Consider the following 12906-nt stretch of genomic DNA (forward strand, 5'->3'; position numbering starts at 1 on the left):
TAGATCACTAATCTTGAACTTTTTCTCCAATTCTGACTTCTAATACTTTTTAAGGTTAACAGTGTAATCCAGACAAAAAAGAGAAAGAAGAAATAGAAAAATTATTCCAGTTCATAAAACTCTTTCTAGACTCTTTTTTACCTAGTACAACTTAGTAGAAAGTCAAAAGGATATCTTTTTTCATACTGTTGGGATGGCATACAATGTGATACAGTGACCACTTCACACAGTTCTCTAGTATTCTGAACTTTTAAAAATGAATATCTTTATTTATTTTACTTGTTTATCTGCTTTTTTGTGTGTGTTTTAGGGTTATGGTTTTCCAGTGAACCAACTTTTTGACCTTTTATTTGAAATAAGAGATCAATACAATGAAACACTGCTTAAAAAATGGGCTGGAGTTTTCAGGTTAGTCTAAGCCATGGTGCCTTAATGTAATGAAAAAGTTTGTCAAATGCTAAAGTAATTGGTTTTTGCATTTAGCAATAAAAAATGCTTATAATATTTTTTTATTGTGGTAAAATATATATAACATAAAACTTACCATTTTAACCTTTTATGGATGTACAGTTCAGTGGTATTAAGTATATTCACATTGTTGAAACCATCACCACTATCCATCTCCAGAAGTTTTTTATCTTCCTAAGCTGAAACTCTGTACCAGTTAAACAGTAACCCTCATTCTCTTCTTCTAGTCCCTGGCAATCACCATTCTGCTTTGTCTCTATGAATTCGACTACTCTAGGTACTTCATATAAGTAGAATCATACAATGTTTGGTTTTTGTGTCTGGATTTGTCTGTTTTTTTGTGTCTGGATTATTTCACTTAGCATAATGTCTTCAAGGTTCATCCATATTGTAGCATGTGTCAAAATTTCATTCCTTTTTAAGGCTAAATAATATTCCATTATGTATATCACATTTTATTTATCCATTCATCCACTTATGGATATTTGGGTTGTTTTCACCTTTTAGCAATTGTGGATGATGCCACTATGAACCTTGGCGAACAGTTATCTGTTTGGGTCCCTGTTTTCAATTCTTTTGGGCATATACCCAGAAGTGGAATTGCTGGATTGTATGGTTAATATATGTTAAATATTTTGAGGAACCTCCATACTGCTTTCCACAGTGGCTGCACCACTTATAATCAATTTTTAATTGTTCTACTTTTAGTCCTAATCTCTGTAGTTTTTTGCCCCAGTAAATGATTAGATATGAGGCTGTAACTGTTCAATGGTATTTAGTACTAGAGACAAAAATTTATGGCTTATAAATTTTGTTTGGGGAAAGTGCTATTTTTACAAACAACATAATTGTTAAATTAAAAATCTTAAAGTATCTAATTAGGACAATTATTTTTGCTTTAACCACTTGCCTTCAGGGCACAAAGTATTTTAATAACTATATAATTTTGTATTGCCATGAAAAGAAATATCAACTCCTTCCTTTTTAAATTCTAAAAACTTTTCTCTCTCCTTTTGTGCCTTTCTCCCTTCCTTCCTTTCTTTTTTCTTTGTTTCAACAAAAAGTCAATCTTGAGAGCTTACATTTAGGTTAGCCAAAATATGATAGAAACAATGTGGCAATAATAGTTGATGTTATTAAAATAGAAAATATGTTAAATGATTTAACACTAGCTTGGCATTTACCCCATCAGTTTTCAAAACCTATGGAGGACTGGCCTTCTGAATACTGTGATAGAAATCTTTTAAAATACTGAAGTGGTTTACAAGGTTATACACTTCTATTAAGATGAACTAAATCCTTATTTAAGCTTTTTGTATTAACATTCCATAGGAGTGATCTTGTCAGGATGTTGTCCCAAATGAATAATTGACAGTCTTAGATGAGTCATGTATAAATATTACCAATTTTTGATATTTAGTATTTTAGAAATAGAGGTAGTGCTTATTGATAGGGATGGTAATCTATAATGTATATGCCATGATGTAATGTGATATAATATGATATCTTTATTTATATATATTTGTATATAAAAATCTTTACTTATAGGATTTCTGTTATTAACTTACCCTTTTCAGAAGAGTGTTTTAAGTTTTTACAGTTGCTGATAGATTTGTATTGAACCAGCTATTCTCTCTTATCTATCTTAAGACTTCTAGTAGTGAGATTGTTCCTCAAGATTGGGGAAACTGTGAGGTATTGTTTTCTCTCTGAAAAGCTAATGGGTTCCTTCAAAAAGAGATAGGATTAACATTATCCTCCATTATCATCATGGATTGAGAGCAAATGATAGCATGTCAATTGTAATTACCAAATATATTTTGACTTCTACTTTCAGTACTGTTCTAGGTCATGCTTTTTACTTAGATTTTTAAGAAGTAGCAGATTTTAAGCTTTTTTTGTCCTTGATCTGTATCTTCAAAGACTGTACAAGTAGTGAATTGACAACCTAACAATTAAATGGGGAAAAAGTAAAAGTTATCATCAGTACTGAATAATTAAAACTTGACGATGTCCATGATAGAATTTATGATCTGACTACTGTCATACTTTGTTTATCCATGTGTGGTTCTCTCCACCTATATTGTGAGCACTAGTGTTTTATTTATATTCTTGATTGCCTAGCTCCAAACAGAGTCGTATTTTAACTACCTTGTGCACCTCAGTGATTTACAAGCACGTGACTTTATTTCCAGCCTCTCATTAAGATGCCAGAGCCATTTATCAATTAGATATCCATCATCCACTGCCCAAACCATATCCTTCTCTTAAGTTCCTTACCTCAGCAAATGTCTCTGATGAGGTGAGCTATACATCATTTGTCCATTTGCCCTGTCTAGAAACCACAGATTCATCAGGATTATATAATACTTTCCCTCATAATCCTCATTTAGTTTCTAAATCCCATATATTTTACTTTTTAAAAACTCTTGTTTCTGCCACGTCCTCTCTTCCTACACAAATACAGCTTTAATTCAAATTCTCGTCACTTCTTATTTGGATTATTCAGTCTTTCTAATTGGCCTCTCTCTGTTCATTTTTGTCCTTTTCCTAGTTTTTCCTCCACTGTGTGAAAGTCTTCCTATGACATTCCTCTGCTTAAAACCTACTATGGTATTCCATTGCCTACAGGATAAAATCTGGGTGCCTCAGTTTGTCCATCTGCCCAGCCTCATTTTAAACCATGTCCCTTGAATACTTTATACTCCAGTAGTACTGCACTACTTGTGGTTTTACTCAACCCCTCCCCACACTCATACTTTTTCTCCCCTTATGTTTTTGCATGTTATGTTCCATCTTTCTGAAATGCTGTTTTCCCATAATCTCATTAGAAGTGTTTCTTTTCATCTTTGAAGACCCTACAGAGCCCGTAGCTTCTCTGTAAAACTTTTCATGAGATGTCCCCCACCTACTCTGATAAAGTTAATCACTTCCTCCTTTGTCTTATTTCTGAAACTTGCTCCTCTTTTATTGTACGTATAACACATCATTATAAACATTATAATTTGTTTACATATCTATCTCTCCTATTAGGTTTGAGAACAGGGATCTTGCTTTTATTTTCATGAGGGTAGGGAGTTTTCATCAGAGTTAGCCCAGACTAGCACATAATAGGTGCTCAGTAAATAAAAATCAAACTGAATTATTGATTAAAAGGAAGTTGATTGGACAGCAGGTATATTAGGGCAGGCTGAGTTATGCTACGGTAACAAAAATGCCCAAAATCTCATTGGATGAACACTGGCATTTTATTTCTCACTTGCACAGAAGTCCATAGTGGGTCTAGTAGTCCAAGATTTGAGCTTTTGACATCTGTAATTCTACTTTCTCAACATGGTGATCTCCCCTATCACTGTGGGACTAAGGGTCGCACAGTTAGTTCATAAATGCTTTAGACTTAAAGCAACACATGTAACTTGTATTCACAGTCCAATGGCTAAAACTAATCATATGACTTTGCCTATTTGGTGAGTAGTAAATGTGTCTGCCTTACTAAGTATAAAAGGTCCTTTTCTAAGTACAACATTATGAGAGACAAAAAAAATGGAAGACGTTGTTTTTATCTTCAAGGTGCTTATGGTCTAGTCTAGTTGGAAAGAGAAGACAGAAAACATACAACTTGAGAGTTGTTCCTATCAAGAAATGTGACTGGGATACTCTTCACCTCATTTTTAGTTGTAATGAGTTCGTTCAGACTATATCATCTTGAGAATTGTTCTAGACTAGAAAATAAAAACTAAATTGCTGAGAGGATGTAAAATAAACAAGTGGAAAGAAGAGATTGCACATTAATTTTGAGGGACAGACTTATTTGGTATTGGATTTCAGAATTCTGAGTGATTAGGCACTGTTTTCCTGTTTAGAACTTTAACTGACACACAAAAAATGATTTTGTAATTGTTGGGGTTTTTTAAAAGTATTGTCCTATAGCACTCTATTGATATGTTTTCTAATATTAAATTTCAATTCTGTCTTCTTTCTTAACAGGGACATTTTTGAAGAAGATAATTATAGTCCCATCCCTATTGTTAATGAAGAAGAATATAAAACAGTCATCAGTAAATTTCCCTTTCAAGATCCAGACCTTGAAAAGGTACAAGCTAGTTCTTAATTCAAGAATTTTCTTGAAAATAAATTAATCATATTTATTACTACATTATATTAACCTGACATTGTGAGAATAGCTTCTTTTGAGGCTTTTGTTGTTATTGTTGTGTTATTTGAGAAAATTAATTATGTTTTGTTAACTTTTAAAGATTATGTTACTACTACTACTACTATTTTGGTGAGGTTAAGAAAGGACTTTCCTGGGGCTACTAGGAGCCGTTGTCCCAAATGTTAGGTGGATTCCCAGGGCAGGTGTTACTATCGTTGGGTGGGTTCCAAATTAGATATACTAAGAAGTAGCAGCAAGAGAAGCCACTGTAATGAGCTGCAACAAGAGAAGCCACTGTAATGAGAAGCCCACACACCGCAACAAAGAGTAACCCCTGCTCACCGCAAGTAGAGAAAGCCTGCACACAGCAATGAAGACCCAACGCAGCCAAAAATAAAATAAATAAAATAAATAAATTTATTTAAAAAAAAAAAGTTTATCTTGGTTAAGTAAGAGGTGTATGAAGGCAATAGCCACCTGTAAATTTTTCCTGAAGTAAGAATGTCTATTTTTGGAGTCAAGATGTCTGAACAAAAGATAGGCTAGAGAAAGGAAATAGACCACTATGTAGAGTATTCTGGAAATACACCTGATTGCCCATATGCATGCGTGCACACAGAAACACACACGCTTGTACCAATCCAGTATCCCTGGATAGAATTAGATCTTATGAGAAAAGGATATCATATTTCCTGTTATTATCACCTTTTTCATTCTCTTCATTTTTGATTTTTTTCCCTTAATCTTTTTTATTATTTTTCAACACTTTATAATTTAGTCCTTTTCTACATTTTTATCCCTTAATAATGAACAAGAGTGAATTCTGAATGAGTTGTGTGAATTGTGACTGTAAATTTTTATGTTACATTTGTATATACATAAACTAAGCATATTATGTGTAATAGTCACTAAATACAGGACCAAGTAATTTAATACATAGCTTTTAGATTATAGCTAACACTGCCATTGAATATACCTAATTGTATTCTAATACACACAAAAGACCAGAATAATTATTCTAGTTCTGTATTTTTGAAACCCCAATCAAAGTTTCCCTGTCAAGAAATATTACGAGGGACTTCCCTCGTGGCGCAGTGGTTAAGAATCTGCCTGCTAGGAGTTCCCTGGTGGTCCAGTGGTAAAGAATCCGCTTTATAATGCAGGAGATGCGGGTTCAATCCCTGGTCAGGGAACTAAGATCGCATATGCCACGGGGCAACTAAGCCTGCATGCCACAACTACTGATCTCGTGCGCCTCAACTAGAGCTGCGTGCTCTGGAACCCACACGCCACAACTACAGAGCCCATGCACCCTGGAGCCTGTGCACCACAACTAGAGAAGAGAAAACCCACACACCACAACTAGAGCGAAGCCCACACGCTGCAATGAAGAGCCTGCATGCCTTAGCGAAGATCCTGCGTGCTGCGTCTAACACCTGACGCAGCTAAAAATAAAATAAATAAATAAATACTGAAAAAAAAAAAAAGAAAAAAGAATCCGCCTGCCAATGCAGGGGACACGGGTTCAATCCCTGGTCTGGGAAGATCCCACATGCCGCAGAGCACCTAAGCCCGCAGGCCACAACTACTGAAGCCCGCGTGCCTAGAGCCTGTGCTCCACAACAAGAGAAGCCATGGCAATGAGAAACGCGCGCACTGCAACGAAGAGTAGCCCCCGCTCACCGCAACTAGAGAAAGCCCGCGTGCAGCAACGAAGACCCAATGCAGCCAAAAATAAATAAATAAATAAGTAGACAAACAAATTTATTTTTTTAAAAAGAAATATTACGAGAATATTCTCTATCTCACAGCTTGGCTTTGTTTTGTTTTAGTTACTGGTAATAAATGTGTTCAGGATATAGCATCTGCAAAAATAGCACTGGATTTGGTCTGGATTCATGTGCCAGCTCTGTCTGTGGCTTATTATGGGCAAGTGTCTTACCCTATTTGGGCATTTTTGCCTCATCTGTCAAATAAGGAGGTTGAACTAAATAATCTCTAATGTCTCTTCTAATTACACTAAACTATTCTAAATAGATTTATAGTTAAAAGGATATTTGATTTTGCTTGTAGGGTACTTCCAAAATATACAGCATCTGAGGATTAAGCTTGTTAAGAATTGTATTCATTGGTTTGTGTATTCATCATTAAAAAGAACTATCATTAAGGCAAAAGGCACATGAAAAATTTAAATGTGATAACTTAGAAATCCCTTAAGTTATTTAGTAATAGTCTCTTGGTTGTGTGTTTATATATTTAATTTTTTCCTATTTTAAGTATAATTTTCAATTAAAACGATTGAAAAAGATGTAAAATTGTCTCTCAAATAACATGAGTTATTTTCAGCGGAAATTACAAGTGAGAAAGGAATGACACTGAACATATATGCTAAAATCTGTCTTTTTGCAGATAGCTGTGCTAATTTAACTAGGATCCTTTGGCTAAAATAAGAACATGTTCATATTGTCTTTAATGTCATTAAAATAAATTCTTAAAGTTGAAATATCTTTCAAATAGTTAATATTGGTTTCATTATTCTGCAAAACATAACTTGGAGGTGAGTTAGCTCTTACATTATTATAAGGTGATTTTAAAGAATAGCAACTCTTTGGTTGATTTTTGTAGTACTCCTAATTCAGTTCCTAAATTTGGAAAGGTTGAACCTACCAGTTTTGGAGAGAGACTGCTCTCTGCAAATGTTTTCACTGCCAGCTTATTGTAAGTTTCTTTCTGCTGGAGGTACCTAAGAGTACCTATGTTAATTCATATATTTATCATTCACCTGCTATCTAGTAGACACTGTGCTATGCACTAGTTTTTCAGTCTCTGCTGTCAAGGAACTTGTAGTCAAGTGAGGGATAGATTAAATAAACAGGAAATTACAATTCACAGAAGTTGGCCCTGCTCAAGATAGAAGAAGCAGCATGGAGAAAGGCTGTACTTCTGCAGTATATAGTACAAGGTTGATGAAGTGCAATAGATGAAGATCAAAAAATGAAGATGAAGTAGAAAGTGGCAGACTATAATAGGCCTTGTAAACAATGTTAGGGAGTTTAGCCTGATGGCTCGGATAAGTCACCACCAGATTTCAAGCAGTAAAAACATAATCAGATTTGTGCTTTGGAAAGATCTCTCTGGCTAGTGTGTGGGGAATGGATTGGAGAAGAGTAAGGATGGGATACTAGCTTGGGGATTGTTGCAGTTATTTTGGCAAGAGAGATTGGTGACCTGAATGGGAGTTATGGCTGTGGAATTTGATTTGAGATATTTAGGAAGTAGGAATGACAGGAGTTGATTATCACTTGCCTATGAGGGATGATGAAGATAGAGGCACAAGTGTGATAGCCACATTTCTGCCTTGGATGGTGGTAGCATTCACTAAGATAGGAAACGCAAGAGGAGCAGATTTAGAAAGAAGGGATGATCATTTCACTTTTGGTTCTGTTGAGAATGTCTCAAATGTTACAGCTAAATGGAGGTGTTCAAATGTTAGTTAGATATACAAATTTGCACTTCAGGAGAAAGATTTGGCCTAGAGTTTTAGATTTGGGAGATATTGGCACTGGCATGGTGAGAGTAGGTGAGATTCTCCAAGGACAGTATGTGTGGTAAGAAGGGAAGAAGGTGTAGGATAGAACCCTAAGGAGTAGCAATTAAGGGATGGCTAGAGGAGGAGATACAGAGAAGGTAGAGAAACAGAGGAAAACCAGTGTGGGTCATGGATTCCAAGGAAGGAGAGAGCATTTAAGAAGCAGGAGGTGAGACTTCCCTGGTGGTCCAGTGGTTAAGACACTTTTTTTCCAATGCAGGGGGCACGGGTTCGATCACTGGTCGGGAAACTAAGATCCCACATGCCCCGTGGAGCGGCCAAAAATAAATAAATAAAATGGGGGTTTATTTAGGGGGAAAAAAAAAAAAGCAGGAGGCCCATTGTGTCAGGTTAATCAGGTAACACGAAAAGTTATTGGATTTAACACCTGTGAGGTCATTGGTGACCTTCGTGAGGGTGTTTTCAATGATGTAAACAAGTTGCAATGAATGTGAAGATTGAAGTAGATTAGGCTTCATGAAGGGTAAAGAGGGGGCTTTTGGTAACAATCTTCGGGAGAGTTTACCTTTTGGAGACTGAGAATTTGCTAATGGATGTTGGCTGATAAAGCATTTTAGCCAAGAAGCACACTGTAAACCATTAGCTTCATACTGGCGTTAGATGTATATAGGTCAGAAAGCTGCTGTAAGGTATTCTAGTAGTTATGGAATGAAGTGGATACTTTCTTAAATTGGCATTCAAGCGAGTGAAGGGAGTCTTAGAATTATTTGATGACACTGGGCCAGGAAGCTGGCCCATAACTTTCATGCCAACCTGACTCTTGTATTATGGCTGCAAGGAAGCAGAGAGTTAAGCATCTTCTGCAGGATACTTATCATCAGGACACACACTTATATACTTTCTCTGCTTGTTAGAAGTCTGATAACATGATTTAAGAAACAGGTAAATTGCCACATTATTTTCTTCAGAAATATTTTGGTTCTTTTTAAAATCTTAAAAATAATGAGATAACAGTAGACTTTAAAATGCAGGTATTAACTACTAATTCAAATGTGAAATCAATTTAATTTTTACATTTTTGAGGTGATTAGAGTATCTTTTTCTAAAATTTCAGAAACAGTTTCAACTTTGTTTTTCTTTCAACAGCAATCTTTCCCAAAGAAACTGCCCATGTCTCAATCAGTGCCTCATATTTATATTCAAGTTAAAGAATTTATTTATGCCAGCCTTAAATTTTCAGAGTCATTACACCGGAGGTAAGTTTATTAATAAGAAATGTATCTTTATCATAGCTATTTTTGTGAAACATTAACACTTGATTTTTAGGCCATGACTCTTCAGTGGACTATTATCTCGTTGGAAGGCTTACATATCTTAGTGGCATTTGGGGTTAACTAGAAATGCAACCTCAGACCTACTGAATTAGAAACTGAGGATGGAGCCCTTGGCTTTACCAAGTACTCCGGGTGATTCTGGTGCACTCCAAGTTTAAGAACCACTGCCTTAAGCTTCATCATACTCTCCTAGTCTCTTATACCAAAGTTTCTAAACATGGATTTTAAAGACATTAGCTTATAACATAACACACACAATATCATTCAGCATTGGAAAAACAGTGGATACAAATGAGTATTTACTGAAAAGGAATGACAGACTATTACAGTGGTAGTTTTCATTAGCGGAGCTCTAATGGTCCAAGAGCTACCAATAATTTATGCCTATCTTTTTTTTCATTGAACATTCTAAAGTTCTGATCTAAAACAGAGCAGTATAATGCAGTAGTTAAGAACATAAGCTTCAGACTTACACCTGAGTTTGATTCTTGATGTTGACACTCACTAGCTGTAGTAGGACTTTGGGCAAGTCACTTAATCTGTTTAAATTGCAGTTCCGTCATCTGTAAAATGAGAGAAATAACTCATAGGGTGGTTTTAAGAATTAAATGAGGTAGTGAGTGTGTATAAAGCACTCAGTGTAGCCTGGCACATGGTAGGCACATAAGACGTAGGAGCAGATGAGATACTACAGTATAAGATGTGAGACTAGAGCTTGGAGTTTTTATATTTCATTTGCAGGCACTGGGGAACTGTTGAAGAATTTTTAGCTAAGAAATGACATGACTGGAGTAATATTTTAGAAAGTTTACTCTGGCCTCAATGTGGATGGTAGATTGGAGGTAAACTGTAGAAAGTACAGAAATTTAGCAGTTTGGAATTAACTTTTGTTTATTTACAGAGGAGAGACAGTGGATCTCTAATTGTTATTTGATTTTTAAAAATAAATTTATTTATTTATTTATTTATTTTTGGCCGCATTGGGTCTTTGTTGCTACGCGCGGGCTTTCTCTAGTTGCGGCAAGCAGGGGCTACTCTTCGTTGCGGTGCACGGGCTTCTCATAGTGGTGGCTTGTCTTTGTTGTGGAGCACAGGCTCTAGGCACGTGGGCTTCAGTAGTTGTGACACGCGGGGGCTCAGTAGTTGTGGCTTGCGAGCTCTAGAGCGCAGGCCTGGTAGTTGTGGCGCAGGGGCTTAGTTGCTCCGTGGCATGTGGGATCTTCCCGGACCAGGGCTCGAACCCGTGTCCCCTGCACTGGCAGGTGGATTCTTAACCACTGTGCCACCAGGGAAGTCCCGTTATTTGATTTTTTACCACATTTATAACACCAAAGATAAAAGCCCTTAGTCATAATATTATGTGTAATTATCCCTAAAGCTTCCCTACTGACTGACTAGAACTAGAATTGCCCCCTCAGTTCTGGCTTTTTTTGTGCATGAACTCCTAGCATTCTAAAAGGTAAATGTTGTATACTAATGCTACAGCAGAAAAGATTATCATTTTTTCCTTCTCTCTTTGATAAAAATATTTGTCATTTTTGTTAGTTCAATATCCAGTCATTCTATTTAACTCTATGATACTATGTTTTTCATTTAGCAAGGCTTTTTATACTTACATTTTTAAAATTAGCTTTACTAAATAACATTGGCTATTTTCGTTTCATAGTTCAGAATACAGAAAGCATAGTTAGTATAAAAATATCTAAATCTAAATTTATTCTAGTTTATCAGCTTTCTGACATATTTTTGTTTTAAAAATTTACATCTGTAGCCTAAAATTGAGCTGTCACTTTTTTTTTTTTAATTTGTCATTAAAGAATTATGGGAACATAACTTTCTGTGTTTAAAGCTCTTTTATTATGTTTAAAAATATTTTGCAGTTAGATTTTTAGACCAAAAAGATGCTTTGGAGCTCTTACAGTAAAAATGTTTGGGGTTCTTTTTATATGTGAATAAAAGCAGGGCCAGAGAATTAAGTGATTTCATGATGAGACTCTAAAGTCTCAATTATTTGGTTGCAGAGAAAACATCTGGATCTAATATGATCTTTAAGAAATTTTCAGTTTTCATAAGAGGCTAAGCTCTAAAATAATTTAGGAGATTTATTGTATATTGATATTTAATTACTGTGTTATTTGTTATTTAAAAATTAGGAAGAGTACAGGTTATAAGCTCAAAAGAGAAGGAGTTAAGGAAAAAAAATTGCTCAGTTAGGATAAAAACCTCTTGGAGAAAATCCTGGTCATTGTTGGGTAAATCTTGCTGGCACGAATAGGACATAGGTGCTGATAGGTTTTCTTTCTCTGCTTTTACTTACGGAAGAAAAAGATGCATTGATTCAGCATTCAAGGAAGTTCAGGGGAATTAAACAAAAGACATTATCTGTCATGCATAACTTTTCATCTGAAAAGGGTGCTATACAGGGTGTCTTTAAGCATAATTTGAGTGTGTCAGAAAGGAAACCAGAGGACTTGGCAACCACCTCCTTTATATCGGTGTGAGTACTGTGAGTACGTTGCTTGTTCTAGGGACACTATTGATTTCTGTCAGAGAGTTTGCTACTGTGTAGCGCTGAAACCCTACTGGTATATATATGCTATTCCCTGGGAAGTCTTGACTTTAGATACCAAGAAATCAGAGAGACATATTCTCCTCAGGTCTGCCAGAATTAGAACAGAAATTGAATTAGTACCTGCATTAAAATGGAGAACATTAGAATAGTAGTGAAAGTTACCTATGTTTTGTCAAATCTTGTTCTATTTGCATATTTAAAATAAATGTAAACTAGTAAATATTTGTACTTCATAGATTTTTAAGAGTAATGTTTTAATAAAGTAAAAAGTGAAAGGGTGCTAAAATTAAAATGTTAGACTGTGTTTAAGGCAGTGAGTCTCATCTGGGGCAGTTTTGCCCCCCAGGGTATATTTGACACTGTCTAGAGGCATTTTTGGGTTGTCACAACTAGGGGGAAGAGTGCTACTTGCATCAGGCGGGTGGAGGCCAGGGATGCTGCTGAACATCTTTCAATGGTACAAGACAGCTCCACAACAAAGAGTTATCTAGCCTAAATGTCACTAGTGCTGAGACTGAGAAAACTTGGTCTAAGGACAGCTTGACCGTTTTGATAATGAGGCTATATACAAAAAATCATGACTTACTTAAATTGAAGGCCTAGTGGTTAGAAGAAAATAATAAGCTTTTTAGTGCTATTCTAGTCATTTTTAGGATGTTAAGAAACATCATAAGGTTAGTTCCTCCCTCTCCCAAATTAAAACTAGTGTAAGGCAATTAATTTCTTTGAATCTTTTTAAAAAAAATCTCAGTGGAAATGGATAGCTTAGTTATATTAAAATCAAATCTAGCAATTGTATCCAGAGAGTTCACATCAATTTGTATTT

The 12906-nt window shown here is 35.5% G+C and overlaps 1 protein-coding gene across 14 annotated transcripts in view; it reads left to right on the top strand.

Annotated features, from left to right (window-relative positions):
* The window catches only part of EXOC6 (exocyst complex component 6), a 208527-nt gene that overhangs the window by 95885 nt on the left and 99736 nt on the right, over nucleotides 1-12906 (top strand). For all 14 annotated transcript variants that reach the window (XM_082339429.1, XM_082339433.1, XM_082339436.1 and 11 more), the window contains 3 exons: nucleotides 311-408; nucleotides 4456-4561; nucleotides 9321-9430. In XM_082339429.1, the coding sequence (XP_082195555.1) occupies nucleotides 311-408; nucleotides 4456-4561; nucleotides 9321-9430 (314 nt within the window). The remainder of the gene's footprint in view (nucleotides 1-310; nucleotides 409-4455; nucleotides 4562-9320; nucleotides 9431-12906) is intronic.

This window comes from Balaenoptera borealis (assembly GCF_965194805.1).
Source record: "Balaenoptera borealis genome assembly, chromosome: 10".
Classification (NCBI taxonomy): domain Eukaryota; kingdom Metazoa; phylum Chordata; class Mammalia; order Artiodactyla; family Balaenopteridae; genus Balaenoptera; species Balaenoptera borealis.